General features: G+C 44.9%; 1 protein-coding gene across 1 annotated transcript in view; it reads left to right on the forward strand.

Moving 5' to 3' along the window:
• Positions 1 to 18444, forward strand: part of LOC306917213 (sodium/potassium-transporting ATPase subunit beta-1-interacting protein 3-like) — a 226559-nt gene that overhangs the window by 114445 nt on the left and 93670 nt on the right. The window contains 1 exon segment of the mRNA XM_079495345.1: positions 18437 to 18444. This exon segment is cut by the window's right edge and continues 115 nt beyond it. Within this exon segment, the coding sequence (XP_079351471.1) occupies positions 18437 to 18444 (8 nt within the window).

Below are 18444 nucleotides of genomic sequence, written 5' to 3' on the forward strand. Positions count from 1 at the left end.
AACGTATCCATCAATAGTTTTATTACTGAAATGGTTCGTCCGTTCAGGTATCGTGAGTGGAAAGAAGAATATGAAGCAAAGACAGAGGCTGAAATCCAGCAGATGATCCAGGAGAGACAAGTGAAGATTCAGGAGGTCAAACGCTCAGTAGAGCTCAGCAGGAAAGATGCAGACACAGTGGTAGCAGACAGTGTGCAGGTATTCACCGCTCTGATCAGCTGTATTGAGAGAAGCCAGGCTGAGCTCATTGGTGTGACTGAAGAGAAGCAGAAAAAAACAGAGAAACAGGCTGAAGGCTTCATCAAATATCTGCAACAGGAAGTCACTCAGTTAGAGAAGAGAATCTCTGAGCTGAAGCAGCTCTCACACTCTGAAGACCACCTCCTCCAGAACTTCACATACATCAACACCACTCTACCCACCAAGGACTGGACAAAGGTCAATGTCCATCAGTCTTCATGTTTGGGGACTTTGAGGACAGCTGTGTCTCAGCTGGGGAAGACAATCAGTCAAGAGATGAAGAAGCTGTGTGATGTTGAGATGAAGAGAATCCAGAAATATGAGGTGAATGTAACTCTGGACCCTGATACAGCAAACCACTGGCTCATCCTGTCTGACGATGGAAAACAAGTGTATGAAGGAAACATACGGAAGAATCTTTTACTATGAGGTTCAGGTTGGAGGGAAGACTGACTGGACAATAGGAGTGGTCAGAGAGACCATCAACAGGAAAGGTGCAAGTCTGAGTCCCAACAATGGTTACTGGACTGGTTGAGTAATGGAAATGAGTACGAGGCTCTTGCTGACCCTGCTGTCCTCCCTGTAAGAGAGGAGCTCCATAAAGTGGGAGTGTTTGTGGATTATGAGGAGGGTCTGGTCTCCTTTTATGATGTGGAGAACAGAGTAAATCTCTACTCTTTCACAGGCTGCACCTTCACTGAGAGACTATATCCATATTTCAGTCCTGAGCCTTATAATGGTGGTAGAAACTCTGCTCCTCTGATAATCTCTCCTGTCAACATGGATGCTGATCTTGGTGAGGACGGAGGGAACATGTCCTCTACATCTTTATACAAATAATCACACTTGTGTGAAGTGAGCGGCACTCATCATCATACATCACAATACATGTTAAGCCAATCAGCTGAGCTCATTCCGTGCTCATACAAACAGAGTCAGACATATACTCAAAGCTGTGCATTGGAGCGGCTAGCACCGCTCAAAAAAGAAGAAATCTTGTCTCCTCCAGGAAAATATGTATTAAATATTATTTGTATAGAGTTGTTCCTTTCAGATGGGGGTCGGTGGCCAATTACATAAAATTTTTGGGGGTCCTTTTTTTTTTTTACCCAGTGTCAATTATCTAATGTAATCCTGGGCGCTGCACTTCCTCTGCCAACCTGGGGGGGGGGGGGGGGGGGGGGTTGGGGGAGCGGACTGACCTCATGCTTCCTTCTATGCATGAGGAGTCCAAGCTTTTTTGGGGGTCCTTGACATGAAATATTGAACACCACTGATACAGAAACATATAGGTATTTCAGAAAACTGTCAGGATCTAGAAGACATTTTTTAAATTTTGACGTCGGATACATGCAGAAAATGTCCATAATCTGCTCCACAGTCCACACAGATGACATTTACCAACTTGCATCTTTCCATTGGCTTTTGTTGTTTCAGTTTCAACTTGCTAAAAACATATATATATATATTTTTTTTTAACAACAAGCCGTGGTCCAGTGGTGCGTTAGCGAGTCTCTCACTAACTGACCAGCAGTTGCTTGAGGTTGCCAGTTAAGCGCTTTCCAAGCAACTGGGTATATGAAAGTGACCATGTTTGCTTTTATAAGTTAAAAACGTTTGTAGGTCTGCTATTTTTCAACAGCTAAAGTATAACCAGAATGGGTTAATGAGGTGGTAAAAAAAAACACCAAATCCATCCTCACTGTGTGAAAACAAAACATCAGCTTCTCTCGCCTGATTGGCTGAGTCACTCATATGTATTTTGGCCTATTGTCCTCCATGTTTGCGTTATGTGCGGTTATTTGCCTTTTTTATTTGCCTATTTTCCTGCATTTTTCCCGTCATTGTATTATTTTATTGTCGAGTATGTTTTGCACTCCGTCCGTGTGTGTGTGTGTGTGTCCGTCCGTCCTTCCGTCCGTCCGTTACCAGCTAATCTCCGGCACCGTTAACCCGGTCGATGCCAAACTTTGCATACACACTCCCTGGATGCCAACGATGAACCTCTGCCCCGCATTTTCCAGAACGGCCTGTTATAGCGCCACCATGAGGCAGCTTTTCACATTTCTTACCTAAAACTGCACCAATCTGTGTGAAACGTTGCATGCACACTCCCTAGAGGCCAAGGACAAACCTTTGACCTGCATTTTCCGCATCTGTCTTTTATAGCGCCACCAGGAGGCCGACTTTTGTAAAACACATTTTTTGATATTACTCCTCCAGATTCTGTCCAAAAATCTCACAAATCGTTACACAGTATCTCTATGGTCATGTGCTCAAGTCGGATCTGTCCGATATTTCATATTCCATCCTAATTGGCTATAATTGGCTTTCACAGTTTGCAAGATTGCCCCGTTTTGAACAAAAGCCTCAAATCATGAACGCAGCATGCAATTTACGTGAAATCTTTCACACATTTTCTTACTAGGCTGAGGAATATATCCCACCCTTTTCACATTGGCCTGTTATAGCGCCACCAACAGGTTGATTTTTGCAAAACACATTTTTGGAACAAAATGCCTCAAGTCATCCAATTGCCATCAAAGGCAAACATGTTTATATTACTCCTAAACATTTTGCCAAACATCTCACACAGTCCTATCCTCCTGTTGGAGACCTGTGCCCAGAAGGGCACTTTTTCTACTTATTATTATTCTTTTCTCCCGCTGGAGCCAAGGTATTGCAGCTGCCATACCCAATTGACGCCACTGGCTGAGTCACTGAAACCCACCAGAGGAGGCTGACTCATATTGCCTGGAGTTACACACACACACGCAAGCACGCACGCACGCACGCACGCACGCACGCACGCACGCACGCACGCACGCACGCACGCACGCACGCACGCACGCACACACACACACACACACAACAAACGCACATGCGCACACACACCTATGAGTCATCCTTGTACCTGGAGGCCAGGTAGTGGAGTTGAAGGGGGTCTCCACCAGCAGTCATGGTTTCTTTCATCATCTCAGTTCACCTTGTGACAAATGGCTTCCAATACTCAACTTTTAACCCCTGTCAGGGTTCCAAATCCTCACCTTGTCCCCCCTGATAGGTTTCCAAATCCTCACCTTGTCCCTGTCAGTCTTCCAAATCCTCACCTTGTACCCCCCGTCAGGGTTCCAAATCCTCACCTTGTCCCCCCCGCCATGGTTCCAAATCCTCACCTTGTACCCCCTGCCAGGGTTCCAAATCCTCACCTTGTCCCACCCTGTCTGGATTCCAAATCCTCACCTTGTACCCCCGATATAGGGTTCCAAATCCTCACCACACGTGCGTGCGTGCGTGCGTGCGTGCGTGCGTGCGTGTGTGCGTGCGTGCGTGCGTGCGTGCGTGCGTGCGTGCGTGCGTAAACAGAAGGATATTTTGTCCACATCTCTGTTTCTATCTGCGTGCTTGTTAATGCTTCAACACATAAAGCTCTACACTTCCAGAGACCCGTGTGTGTGTGTGTGTGTGTGTGTGTGTGTGTGTGTGTGTGTGTGTGTGTGTGTGTGTGTGTGTGTGTGTGTGTGTGTGTGTGTGTGTGTGTGTGTGTGTGTGTGTGTGTGTGTGTGTGTGTGTGTGTGTGTGTGTGTGTGTGTGAGTGAGAGAGGGCCAAGAGGGAGCGTGCGTTGGTTTTTATTTTACGATCACTGTTAACGATGTGGTGTCGTGTGACGGATCGAGCGAAGAATTGATGCTTTCTCCACGCGGTTTAAAAACCTCAGCGTTCATTTGACTCACAGAGGGTACAAATGGAACCAAATGGACCTCCGTCAGATGCACACAGTATAATGGAGTCAAATGCACCTAAAGTGGAAAACTGATTGATTGATTAAATGATTAATTGATTGATTGATTGAAAGCTGCATTTACAATTTGAAATGTCAGTCCCAATTTCAATTGCTTAACTCTGTTTTCTACCTGGAGTCATCCTAGACCACGCACGCACGCACGCACGCACACACGCACACACGCACGCACGCACACACACACGCACACATGCACAGGGCATGGGTTTTCAACAGGCGGTCCGTGGACCACTGGTGGTCCGTGAAGGTATTGCATGTGGTCCCTAACCATGCATTTAGTAATGTAGGAAAGTGAAGATTCCTATTTGAATTGATTGTGTTGACCACAAGTTGAGAAACAATGCAGTAAATTATCTGGTGACAATGAGTACCACAGACGAAAAACAGTCTAAGTCCAAATTTCAGACTGACCCCTCCACGAAAGGGCCTCGGTGTCCTGAACCCTTATCTATCATTTATACATTATGGATCAATAGTGTGGACTTAGACTGTTATTCGTCTGTGGTTTGATGACGCGTCGATGTTGTCAGTTACTGGGAAGTCGGATGTCAAGAAGTTCCACAGAAAAGTGAGTTAGAATCTCAAGGGAAACCGGATTGCCTGGTTGAGTCACCATTATAAGGATGTGCCCATAAACAATCGCAAGTGTCTGCTTACTCATAGAATAAGTTACAATGCACAGCAACATGAGTTTAATATGGAAGGTTAATTTATTTCCCCCACCCCCCTCCCAACACAACAATGGTACCCAGGTTGATTCTCAGTCAGGGTGGTGGTCCCCAGGTTGATTCTCAGTCAGGGTGGTGGTCCCCAGGTTGATTCTCAGTCAGGGTGGTGGTCCCCAAGTTGATTCTCAGTCAGGGTGGTGGTCCCCAGGTTGATTCTCAGTCAGGGTGGTGGTCCCCAGGTTGATTCTCAGTCAGGGTGGTGGTCCCCAGGTTGATTCTCAGTCAGGGTGGTGGTCCCCAGGTTGATTCTCAGTCAGGGTGGTGGTCCCCAGGTTGAATCTCAGTCAGGGTGGTGGTCCCCAGGTTGATTCTCAGTCAGGGTGGTGGTCCCTAGGTTGATTCTCAGTCAGGGTGGTGGTCCCCAGGTTGATTCTCAGTCAGGGTGGTGGTCCCCAGGTTGATTCTCAGTCAGGGTGGTGGTCCCCAGGTTGATTCTCAGTCAGGGTGGTGGTCCCCAGGTTGATTCTCAGTCAGGGTGGTGGTCCCCAGGTTGATTCTCAGTCAGGGTGGTGGTCCCCAGGTTGATTCTCAGTCAGGGTGGTGGTCCCCAGGTTGATTCTCAGTCAGGGTGGTGGTCCCCAGGTTGGGGGGGTTTACAGGGTCTGCCTACAGCCTGCTCGTTCCTGGAAGAGAGAGAGCGCTGCTGCTATATCTCGTTTGATCGCACTCCCACAGTAACCCACCTGCACTGTACGCTATGATTCGTGCATGGGGTTGTTTGTGTCCGTGTTTATGAGTGTAATTGCGTGCGTGCGTGCGTGCGTGCGTGCGTGCGTGCGTGCGTGCGTGCGTGCGTGCGGAGTAGTGATTTCCATCGTTGATTGATTGTGGACATCGTTGAGGGTAATTGCGTTAGCATAGATTAGCGTTGAGCTACAAGCGTCTGTTCATTTCCTCTTGTACACAATGCATGAGAGAGAGAGAGAGAGAGAGAGAGGGGGGGGGGGGGGACAGCCCTTAACTCCAACTAAATATCTCTCTCTCTCTCTCTCTCTCTCTCTCTCTCTCTCTCTCTCTCTCTACATTACAGACTAGGGGCCTGTGATGTCTAATGAATATAGTGAGGCATCTGAACTATGTGTGTGTGTGGGGGTGACACAGAACCGTGTGTGTGTGCGTGTGTGTGTGTTTGCGTGTGTGAGTGTGTGTGACAGAAAGACAAAGACAGACAGGGATGAAGACCTCTCTCTCTCTCTCTCTCTCTCTCTCTCTCTCTCTCTCTCTCTCTCTCTCAGACAGACTCTGTTTCAGACCTATATAACTTCTAGCTGATGTTTTTATTGTATATGTGGTGAAGTAGCAGATAATATATATCAGAACGTCCTTGGCTTGAATAATTAATATGGTACACTTATTATAGTATTATTACTATTCATAGGATAGTTAACCGAGGTGGAGTGTGAAGAGACCGGCGTGGATATTGTTCCGTTTCTCAGATAATGTGCTTTTTGGAGGGGGAGGAGGAGGGGGGGCTATATAACGGCTCACTTTCATAAATGACGTCATGTGGAAAGACAAGTCTATGGACTTTTAAATGTTAGTTTTAACTCATTGACCACCACCCAGTGTAGACTCAGAGCAGCGCAGGCCACCACACATCAGAACTCAATGGGCAGTATTATGCGTGTCTTAAGTACCAGGTCTTATTACTTAACTTAAGACCTGGAGGCGTGATCAATGCCATTTGGCTATTCTGAGTGGCCAAAGGGCATTGACCACGCCTCCAGGTCTTAAGTTAAGTAATAAGACCTGGTACTTAAGACACGCATAATACTGCCAAGTGGCTCTTAGGTTGAGCCACAAGTACAAATCCCCCATTCAATGGGTTAATCATTTAACCCATTTAGACCGTACGACGTCCAACCGACGGGTCCAAAGGCGCATTTTCATTGATATCAACCCGAGATAAAAAATATTCTGAATTTTCTTATTTTCTTTTCTTTTCTCAACATGTCCGGGTTCACAATGGGGCTCTATGGGCTGGCAAGTATAGTGTGGACTAACAATAAGCCATGATTCCAACTGACTCCCTGTACTCACTATAGTGTGGACTAACAATAAGCCATGATTCCAACTGACTCCCTGTACTCACTATAGTGTGGACTAACAATAAGCCATGATTCCAACTGACTCCCTGTACTCACTATAGCGTGGACTAACAATAAGCCATGATTCCAACTGACTACCTGTACTCACTATAGTGTGGACTAACAATAAGCCATGATTCCAACTAACTCCCTGTACTCACTATAGTGTGGACTAACAATAAGCCATGATTCCAACTGACTCCCTGTACTCACTATAGTGTGGACTAACAATAAGCCATGATTCCAACTAACTCCCTGTGCGTTGCGTAGTTTTTTCCTCCCATGGCCCAGTTCTGTTCCACTGAGCTCGGTGAGACCGTGTGTGTGTGTGTGTGTGTGTGTGTGTGTGTGTGTGTGTGTGTGTGTGTGTGTGTGTGTGTGTGTGTGTGTGTGTGTGTGTGTGTGTGTGTGTGTGTGTGTGTGTGTGTGTGTGTGTGCGCGCGCTATACTTTCATCTCTCTCATTGTAATGCCATCCTCTCAGATCTCTAACATAATAAAGCCTCCAGTATTCATAAACATTCATAACATTCTTTCACATACCCCCCCCCCCACACACACACACACACATGCACACACACACACACACACACACACACACACACACACACACACACACACACACACACACACACACACACACACACACACACAATCACACACACACACACTACTTCCATTCTCTCTCTATCCCTCATTTATTCCTGACACACATTTCTAATACTGTGTTTCTTCACTAGTCCGATCCAGAAGATCGGACTAGTTAGAGTCTAACTAGTCCGATAGTCCGATAGTCTAACTGATCATATTCTGAATTACTGAAAAGAGTTCCGTTTTAATTAAATTCAGATGTCAAAGTAATCTATAACTAAAAAGTTATGCTCCTAAATTTCATCAAATATGCTCTATATTAGTTATGTATTTATTTAAAGCAGTGGCTCTCAAAGGTGTGATCCAGGGACCCTCATGGTTCCTTGAGGTGGTTCCAAATGGACCCATTATAGTTCTGTAACTGAGAGTGTAACACATGGAACCAAATGGACCCTTACAGGTCTGTAACCGAGAGTGTACTATAGTACAAATGGAACCAAATGGACCCTTACAGGTCTGTAACTCTGAGAGTGTAACACATGGAACCAAATGGACCCTTACAGGTCTGTAACTCTGAGAGTGTAACACATGGAACCAAATGGACCCTTACAGGTCTGTAACTCTGAGAGTGTAACACATGGAACCAAATGGACCCTTACAGGTCTGTAACTCTGAGAGTGTAACACATGGAACCAAATGGACCCTCACAGGTCTGTAACTCTGAGAGTGTAACAAATGGAACCAAATGGACCCTCACAGGTCTGTAACTCTGAGAGTGTAACACATGGAACCAAATGGACCCTTACAGGTCTGTAACTCTGAGAGTGTAACACATGGAACCAAATGGACCCTCACAGGTCTGTAACTCTGAGAGTGTAACAAATGGAACCAAATGGACCCTCACAGGTCTGTAACTCTGAGAGTGTAACACATGGAACCAAATGGACCCTTACAGGTCTGTAACTCTGAGAGTGTAACACATGGAACCAAATGGACCCTTACAGGTCTGTAACTCTGAGAGTGTAACAAATGGAACCAAATGGACCCTTACAGGTCTGTAACTCTGAGAGTGTAACACATGGAACCAAATGGACCCTCACAGGTCTGTAACTCTGAGAGTGTAACACATGGAACCAAATGGACCCTTACAGGTCTGTAACTCTGAGAGTGTAACACATGGAACCAAATGGACCCTTACAGGTCTGTAACTCTGAGAGTGTAACACATGGAACCAAATGGACCCTTCATGTCTGTAACTCTGAGAGTGTAACACATGGAACCAAATGGACCCTTACATATCTGTAACTCTGAGAGTGTAACACATGGAACCAAATGGACCCTTACAGGTCTGTAACTCTGAGAGTGTAACACATGGAACCAAATGGACCCTTACAGGTCTGTAACTCTGAGAGTGTAACACATGGAACCAAATGGACCATTATAGGTCTGTAACTGAGAGTGTACTATAGTACAAATGGAACCAAATGGACCCTTTTATAGCTTTTGACTCTGATACTGTACAAATGGAATCAAATGGGACTCTTATGGGTCCATTTGGTTTTACTCTCAGAGTTATGGGGGTCCTTGACATTACAAAGTTTGAGAACCATGTATGTAATGGCTTAATTCTCTTATAAAAAGAGAGACCAGCCTATTCTCCAAACCATCATATCTTATGCTTTGCTAGGTTGTACAAAATAATATTCGGTCAATTTAATTTGCAGAAGGACTCACCTCGCGCACATGTGCTCAGTGCTGCCTTGTCTGTGTTGTTGACATGGGCTTGCACGACATAACTTTTATTTGTGACAGACACATAGTTCCTTTGCAGACAATACAATCTGCTTCTCATTGGTCAGTCACAAAGCTAAGAAAACAGTAGCCTACTTTTTCTGCATGTCAATGGTTAGATAGTTCTTTGGCATTTTTTTACCTTCAGGTAAAACAGTAAAATAAAAATAATAAAAAAAGAACCACAATGCATATATTTCTTTTTTGAATGAAATAAGAAGATTATAATGACAACAATATGATCATTGATCTTCCACCTGAAGTTCAAAAAGGAGTAGGAAGAAGTAAAGACTTATTTACTTCTACCCCCTTCTTAAATATTCACCATAGTAATTACAATAATCATATAATCCAAGTGTTACTGCATCCATATATATATATATATATATATATATATATATATATATATATATATACATATATACATACATACATACATACTGTACAGTATTGGTGCTTTGTTTGAGTTCCATTTCAAGCAGACAACATAGTCTATGTGCAGACAGCGGCCGCGGCGAGCCTTCATTTCTTTGATCTGCTGTCGGGAGCGTTTGTCAGCTGAGCGCATGCAGATAGTTATGAATAATACACATTCCGGGGGTTCGGGCTGAAAGTCCGCCTCTCACTGTGGTTTTTCCACTACGAACCATTGAACGTGCATTGTAATACACATCATTCACAGCTTGAATGGTCTGTGAGCGTACAGATATACGTGTAAAACCCCGGACATTCGAAATAATTAATAAAAAACCCCCGGACAGCCCGGACAGCCCCCCAAAAGAGGACTTGTCTGGGCAAAAGAGGACGTATGGTAAGCCTAAGTTAGACCAGTTTGCCGGCCACTGCTACAGAGCTGACAATGAGGTTATATCTTGTCTTCTTCTCTGGAGTCCTGCCTCAAAGCAGACCAGAGGTAGAAAACTGTTGTTCCCTGATGTCATCGCTATAGGGACACATGCATCAGTAAGCAAGAACTGGGGATGGCAAGGAAGGACCGGGAAGTCTGGCGTGGCATTGTGGAATCCATGATCTCTATCTGATATAAACGATATACGTCACACGGCGAAAACGTCGGCTGAACAAAGTTGCATCCAAGGGAAACGGTGCTATTGACCAGTGTTATTTTCGTCGACTAATACTATGATGAAAAATGTTCGTCAACTACCTTTTTTCACTGACAAAAACTACATAAAAACTATATAAAAACTAAGCAACTAGGACTAAATATACTGCCAATTTCGTCAACAAATAAAAACTAGACAGAAATGTGAAGAAGTGGAAAAATGACAAACGTCAGATTTCCTATGAAATCCTCCACGACTGTCTGAGATCCTACCAATCCTCAGTAAAGACAGCCAAGTCAGATTACTTTGCCAATCTAATTAACAAAAATTGTAACCGACCCCTAATACTCTTTAAAACCATAAACACCATTCTAAACCCTGCCGTCTCCGCTGCCACTACTCCCACCCCGGACATAGCTACATGTGAGAATTTTAGGAACTTCTTTACAGACAAAATCTCTATCAGAGCACTCATCCTACCCCCTGCCTCATACCACGCAGTAACTCATTTAGCAGCAAGCCACCTTACACATTTTTCACCTATATCATCCTCCCACCTGTCCGAGGTTCAGCTCAGTGGCCTTGTGGTTAGAGTGTCCGCCCTGAGACTGGGAGGTCGGGGTTCGATCCCCGGCCGGGTCATACCAAAGACTAAAAATGGGACCCAGTGCCTCCCTGCTTGACACTCAGCATCAAGGGTTGGATTGGGGGTAAGTCCCTGCGACATACTAGCGTCATGTCCTGGGGGTGTACTTGTACATCAAGCTGCCTCACGCTACAGAAGCAGGAGATAGGCTCCTGCCCCTATGGGCCTCATGGCTCGGCAAGGCTACTTACTTACTTACCTGTCCGAGGTGGTCTCTCATTTAAAACCCACCTTTTGCCCCTCTGACACTATTCCCTCTCGCCTCTTTAAAGATGTATTCACGACCATCTCCCCCCTCATTTTTGACATTATCACCAGTAGTTTGGAAACAGGAATTGTCCCCTCCAGTTTTAAGCATGCCACCATTCAGCCCTTACTAAAAAAAAACAGGCCTTGACCCCAATGATCACAATAACTTTCGACCCATTTCAAAATTACCCTTCCTCTCAAAAATCCTAGAAAAAGTTGTTTTCTCACAGGTTTCATCCTACCTAAACTCATTCTCCATCCTGGACAAATTCCAATCAGGTTTTAGAACACGACACAGAACTGAAACTGCCCTGCTAAAAGTACATAATGACTTTCTTTTAACAGTCGACTCGGGATATTCAAGAGACTAATGACTAAAACTATAAAATCAAAATGTCCTGCCAAAAACAATACTGCTCCGCTGCCTCGGAGTGGCATGGGTGACATGTTGTCATCATGGTGAAAATAAGCATAATACAGAGAACAGAGAACAGAGAACACACTATGGGCTGTATTTTGCGTGTCTTAAGTACCAGGTCTTATTACTTAACTTAACTTAAGACCTGGAGGCGTGATCAATGCCATTTGGCTATTCTGAGTGGCCAAAGAGCATTGACCACGCCTCCAGGTCTTAAGTTAAGTCATAAGTCATTCAAAAACATTTGTTTGTTTTTGTTTGTTTTTTATTTATTTTGTATTTTTTCATAATATAGGCCATATCTAAGCCCGGTTTAGATTTCTTAGATTTCTCACAATCAATGGCCAGAACCTTATAGTTTCAATTTGAGTTATGTTCAAAAATGGTAGGCGCAATAAGCCTCGGCTTCTGCCTTCACCTTTTCGGTACCACTAGTTATTAGTGGATATTAATGTATGTACGTCTGTATGTAATCCTTTTTCCTGTATGGACCGAAATAAAATCTATCTATCTATCTATCTATAAGACCTGGTACTTAAGACACGCATAATACTGCCCTATGTGTCCAAATGTATTTAGGATGGGATCGGCTCCGTTTAGGTCAGACCGCGGGTCAAAACCGTCCAATCCTTCTCGCCGGGCCGTTTCTGGGGGCGAGCGCGGCAAATTAAATGTTTCTCGGCTCCGTAGCGGTTCGGTTCATATATTACAGGTCCCGCTTCGGACCGGGTCCAATTTTATGGACCCCGTGCTGCCCTCTACATCTACAATATATGCTGTTTCTTTTTTATGTTTTTTTTTTTAAAACAGCTCTCCAGCTGTTATAAAAAAGGGAAAGCACAGGAAGAGTGTTGCAGAGTGTTGCAGTTTGCTCAGATTGTTATTCAGGGATGTTGTCATGTTGACGAGAACACGTTCACTTATGTAAGGCGTGTGTGTGCGTGTGTGTGTGTGTGCGCGTGTGTGTGTTCGTGTGTGTGTGTGTGTGTGTGTGTGTGTGTGTGTGTGTGTGTGTGTGTGTGTGTGTGTGTGTGTGTGTGTGTGTGTGTGCGTGTGTGTGTGTGCGCGTGTGTGTGTGTGTGTGTGCCAACTGCCAAGAGAGCTGTGAACAATCTATAATGAGCAGACTGAAATAGGGCTATGTTTATGTTTGTTATTTTAATAAATGTGTGTGTGTGCGTTTGTGTGTGTGTGTGTGTGTGTGTGAGCATGTGCGCGTCCATGCGCGTGAGCGTGCGTGTGCGTGCGTGTTACTTTTCAAGATTAAAGTCACAAGTATAGTAGCAGATCTACTGAACAAGCTTCGTGCCACGTTTGCCCATGGCCCTGTACCATGAGCCTGTGTGCGTGTGCGTGTGTGCGTGCGTGCGTGCGTGCGTGCGTGCGTGCGTGCGTGTGTGTGTGTGTGCGCGTGTGCATCATGGCAGTGGAGATGAGATATCCTCCCTGCCTCATCCATCTTCATGCGGTTGGCTGCCGATGACATGTCTACACACGACATGAACACACACACCGCACGCACGCACGCACGCACGCATGGCATTCCAATCAAACGCCCCGCCCCCCTTGTGTCCCCCCTATAGCTGTGTTTCCCCTCCTGTAATGTTATGCTAATTGAGTCGATATGCAAATGAGCTCTCGGAATAAATAGTCTCACACGGGGTTTTCGCAGAGATGCTATTTGTATTGTCGTTGTTTTGTTTTGTTTAGTGTTGTCGTAAAATGTAAAACCCTTTGACAGAGGAAGACACTCGGATAGAAGAATGTGAGCGGTTTCCAAAGTGGGGTCTGGGGACCCCCAAGGGGTCCTTGAGGGAGTTCCAGGGGGTCCCCAGATAAATGATATAGTTAGAAACCAAATGGACCCTTATGGGTCTGTAACTCAGAGAGTGTACACATGGAACCAAATGGACCCTTACGGGTCTGTAACTCAGAGTGTACGAATGGAACCAAATGGACCCTTATGGGTCTGTAACTCAGAGTGTAACACATGGAACCAAATGGACCCTTATGGGTCTGTAACTCAGAGTGTACGAATGGAACCAAATGGACCCTTATGGGTCTGTAACTCAGAGTGTACGAATGGAACCAAATGGACCCTTATGGGTCTGTAACTCAGAGTGTACGAATGGAACCAAATGGACCCTTATGGGCAGGGCCGGTCCTGAGCAATCTGGCGCCCCAAGCAGGATTTTTCGCGGCGCGCCCCCCCCCCCCCCCCCCCTCAAAAAATAAAAAAAATAAAAAAGTGTCTTTTTTTTTTTTTTTTTTTACTTTGTCCCAAAAATTGAGGAGACACTGGGGGTCCATTGGGGAGGCACTGTGGGGACACTGGGGAGGCTCTGTGGAGGCACTGGCGAGACACTGGCACTGGGGAGACACTGGGGAGGCACTGGGGAGGCACTGGGGGGGCACTGGGGGGGCGCTGGGGGGACACGGTGCAGACAGAGTTGGGACAGAGTAAAAAAAAAAAATGTAAAAAAAAAAAAAAAAAAAATGTTTTTTTTTTTTTTTTTTTTTTGGCGCCCCTCCCCCATGGCGCTCGAAGCCGTTGCTTCGTCGGCCTGTAGGAAGAACCGGGCCTGCTTATGGGTCTGTAACTCAGAGTGTACGAATGGAACCAAATGGACCCTTATGGGTCTGTAACTCAGAGTGTACGAATGGAACCAAATGGACCCTTGTGGATCTGTAACTCTGAGAGTGTACAAATGGAACCAAATGGACCCTTATGCATGGGTCTGTAACTCTGAGAGTGTACAAATGGAACCAAATGGACCCTTATGCATGGGTCTGTAACTCTGAGAGGGTACAAATGGAACCAAATGGACCCTTATGGGTCTGTAACTCTGAGAGGGTACAAATGGAACCAAATGGACCCTTATGGGTCTGTAACTCTGAGAGTGTACAAATGGAACCAAATGGACCCTTATGGGTCTGTAACTCTGAGAGGGTACAAATGGAACCAAATTGACCCTTATGCATGGGTCTGTAACTCTGAGAGGGTACAAATGGAACCAAATGGACCCTTATGGGTCTGTAACTCTGAGAGTTTACAAATGGAACCAAATGGACCCTTATGGGTCTGTAACTCTGAGAGGGTACAAATGGAACCAAATTGACCCTTATGCATGGGTCTGTAACTCTGAGAGGGTACAAATGGAACCAAATGGACCCTTATGGGTCTGTAACTCTGAGAGTTTACAAATGGAACCAAATGGACCCTTCAAAGCCTTCAAAGCAACACAAACGTTGAGCTGGTTTGAACTTCAGCTACAAAGCTACAAATACGCTGTGTAGCTTTGCATCTTCGCATCTTTGCATCTTCACATCTTTTGCATCTGCCCACGTGTGAATTGCAGCATATAATAAATGAATGCCTTATAGCTGTCGGTGCATCGCTACGCAGTCTAAATCCAAAGTGTTCCTTTAACACATTCTGGGTGGGAACCCCTTTTGGTGTTTTAAAGCATTATGTTACACTTTGCCGCGCTACGAGCTTGTAGATCTGCTATTTTTATATAATATGTATTCTTTCAGAGCGAACGTTTTTAACTCAAACATTTGCTTCTGGGGGGAAGGTCCCTGGAACAACATATTTTCAGATGGGGGTCGGCGGGCCAATTACATATAATCTTGGAGGTCCTTGACATGAAAATGTTTGAGCACCACTGACATTAGAAACATGAGTTTTTCAGAAAACTGTCAGGATTTAGAAGACATTTGTAGAATCGTCCTCAGGTCATCTACACTGCACACACATGGACCAGAAAGGGCTCCATGTCAGAGTGAAACCAACTGATTATTAGACAGAGGTAATAATAAAGGAAAAGCTCTCTTGCCTCCCATAAAGTTCCCATGGAGGCTGTGTGTGCAGCCAGAGACCGCTCGCTGTGTGTGTGTGTGTGTGTGTGTGTGTGTGTGTGTGTGTGTGTGTGTGTGTGTGTGTGTGTGTGTGTGTGTGTGTGTGTGTGTGTGTGTGTGTGTGTGTGTGTGTGTGTGTGTGTGTGTGTGTCTGCGTGCGTGCGTGCGTGCGTGCGTGCGTGCGTGCGTGCGTGCGTGCGCGCGCGTGCGTGCGTAGCTGGAGGCCGCTATCTTGGCAGGAGTCTCGGAAATTGTGGGTCTTTGTGTTGGCTCAGCGGGGATTGAATCGATGAATCTGTCATTGTTGGGGTTTTTATTAAATGCAATATTCTTTGGTTATAATATTTAATGGGCCACAACCTCCAGGCTGTTCTCTCACTGAGAGAGAGAGAGAGAGAGAGAGAGACACTAGGTGCGTTTCCATAAAGCCTTTTTTTGCGCATTAAGGCTCTTGCGCAAAATCTCCTGGATGGAAACACCTCAAAATGCGAATAAGTCTCAATTTTTCGCAAAAACACTTTTTCGCTTGAAGGTGGCGGATTTTTGGGGCTATATCGAAAAAGTGAAATGCGCAAATGGGGTATGGAAACACTTGCGGAAAAGATTTGTAATTAGAAAGCATTGAACTCGCATTATATCGCTTTTGAACAGTTGGAAAAGAAGGAAAAAAACCGCGATGGTTTGATCATGGAAGTTAGATGAATATAATTCTGTATAAGGATTACCTTTCGTCGCACGATGGTGTCGTGCAGATAACAATAGGATGTACAAGACCAAGTGCCTGATGAGACGCGTTGTCAGCTTATAGATCAGTTCTGAACTTCTGACACAATGTACTGTGGTAAATATTAAGAAGCGCATATCAAGCAGTGTGTGTGTGTGTGTGAGAGAGAGAGAGAGAGAGAGACAGAGACACCGAGAGAGACACAGAGAGAGAGACACAGAGAGAGACACAGAGACAGAGAGAGAGAGAGAGAGAGAGAGAGAGAGAGAGAGAGAGAGAGAGAGAAAGAGGGTCATTAAGTTGCTGTTATGTTTCTGTCTGTTAATTTATTTTCATTGTTACTGTATTGCTTGTAGTTAATTATTGTTGGGATGTTTGTTGTTGTCTCTGTGTGCGCAATGTTGACTTTTGTTTTGTTGTATGTATGCTTTGGCAATATAGAACATATTTATCATGCCAATAAAGCCTTTTGAAATTGAAATTGAATTGAGAGAGAGAGACAGAGAGAGAGTCTGCTTTGTGCGTCCGCTCTCATGGGTGTGTGGGAGGAGAACGTGAATTTCGCCGCCGTAGTAAAGGTGGTCGCACACTGGACGCGTTTTTCGGAAAACCGACAGAAAAACGCAGCAAAGAAATCCGTAAACGCGTCCAGTGTGCTGATCTGATATTTAAAAATATATATCATGGAAAACAAAGTGACAAATGTGGAATATTTTTAAACAGAACAACAAACGAACTTCTGATTGACCAGATGACAATACATATATTTTTTTATTATCTATTTTCTCTTAGTGTAGATAACCAAGTGTTATATTTTTTAATTAGAATACTTTTGTTGTATTTTTATATAGTCCAATCATGTATTTAGGAAAATCTATCAGATCTACAAGCTCACCGAGTGGCGCGCTACGAGCTTGTAGGTCTGCTATTTTTGAAAAATCGTGAAAATATTTATTTTCAGAAAACTGGAGGACTTTTTTAATTTTGAGGTCAGGCCTAAATGGGTTAAGGTCCATGTCACCAATTCGCCTGTCATTTATTTATGTACACCACCAGAAATCACTGCCATGCTGCTGTGAATGAATCCTGAATGCTCTTTAACCCGCTCTGAACAGAAACTCCTGTTGGTGTTTTTAAGATCTACAAGCTTGTAGCGCGGCACTCAGTCTGCTATCTTTGAAAAATCGTGAAAATGCGGCGCAAATCTTTGAAATATATATTCCTTTCAGAGCGAACGTTTTTTTAACTCAAATCTTTGGACCCCTTTTCCGGACGGACCGGCGGAAGTTGTTGATGTGTGCGTTTTCATCAGCTAAACAGGGGAGGGAGTTTTTCGATGACGTCTCACTCTTGCGTGTCACCGAGGATTGCCCAGCAGGCGTGCCTGGGCTATAGAGCCATGCGATCCGTTCTCATATCAATAAACTTCGTCTTTTGGACAATACTTCGTCCTGGGCGTCAGGCGTTACTAATAGAAAGGACAAAGTACTTCGTCCTGGGCGATGGAGTGTTAACATGATGAATAACAATCTCTCTCTCTCTCTCTCTCTCTCTCTCTCTCTGTCTCTCTATGTCTCTCTCTCTCTCTTTCTCTCTCTCTCTCTCTCTCTCTCTCTCTCTCTGTCTCTCTATGTCTCTCTCTCTCTCTCTCTCTCTCTCTCTCTATGTCTCTCTCTCTCTCTCTCTCTCTCTCTCTGTCTCTCTATGTCTCTCTCTCTCTCTCTCTCTCTCTCTCTCTCTCTCTCTCTCTGTCTCTCTATGTCTCTCTCTCTCTCTCTCTCTCTCGTCTCTCTCTCTGTCTCTCTATGTCTCTCTCTCTCTCTCTCTCTCTCTGTCTCTCTATGTCTCTCTCTCTTCTCTCTCTCTCTCTCTGTCTCTCTGTCTCTCTATGTCTCTCTCTCTCTCTCTCTCTCTGTCTCTCTATGTCTCTCTCTCTCTCTCTCTCTCTCTCTCTCTGTCTCTCTATGTCTCTCTCTCTCTCTCTCTCTCTCTCTCTCTCTGTCTCTCTATGTCTCTCTCTCTCTCTCTCTCTCTGTCTCTCTATGTCTCTCTCTCTCTCTCTCTCTCTCTCTCTGTCTCTCTATGTCTCTCTCTCTCTCTCTCTCTCTGTCTCTCTATGTCTCTCTCTCTCTCTCTCTCTCTCTCTCTTCTCTCTCTCTCTGTCTCTCTCTCTCTCTCTCTCTCTCTCTCTCTCTCTCTCTCTCTCTTCTCTCTCTCTCTCTCTCTCTCTCTCAGATGCTGGC

This window comes from Electrona antarctica, assembly GCF_951216825.1.
Source record: "Electrona antarctica genome assembly, chromosome: 2".
Lineage (NCBI taxonomy): Eukaryota > Metazoa > Chordata > Actinopteri > Myctophiformes > Myctophidae > Electrona > Electrona antarctica.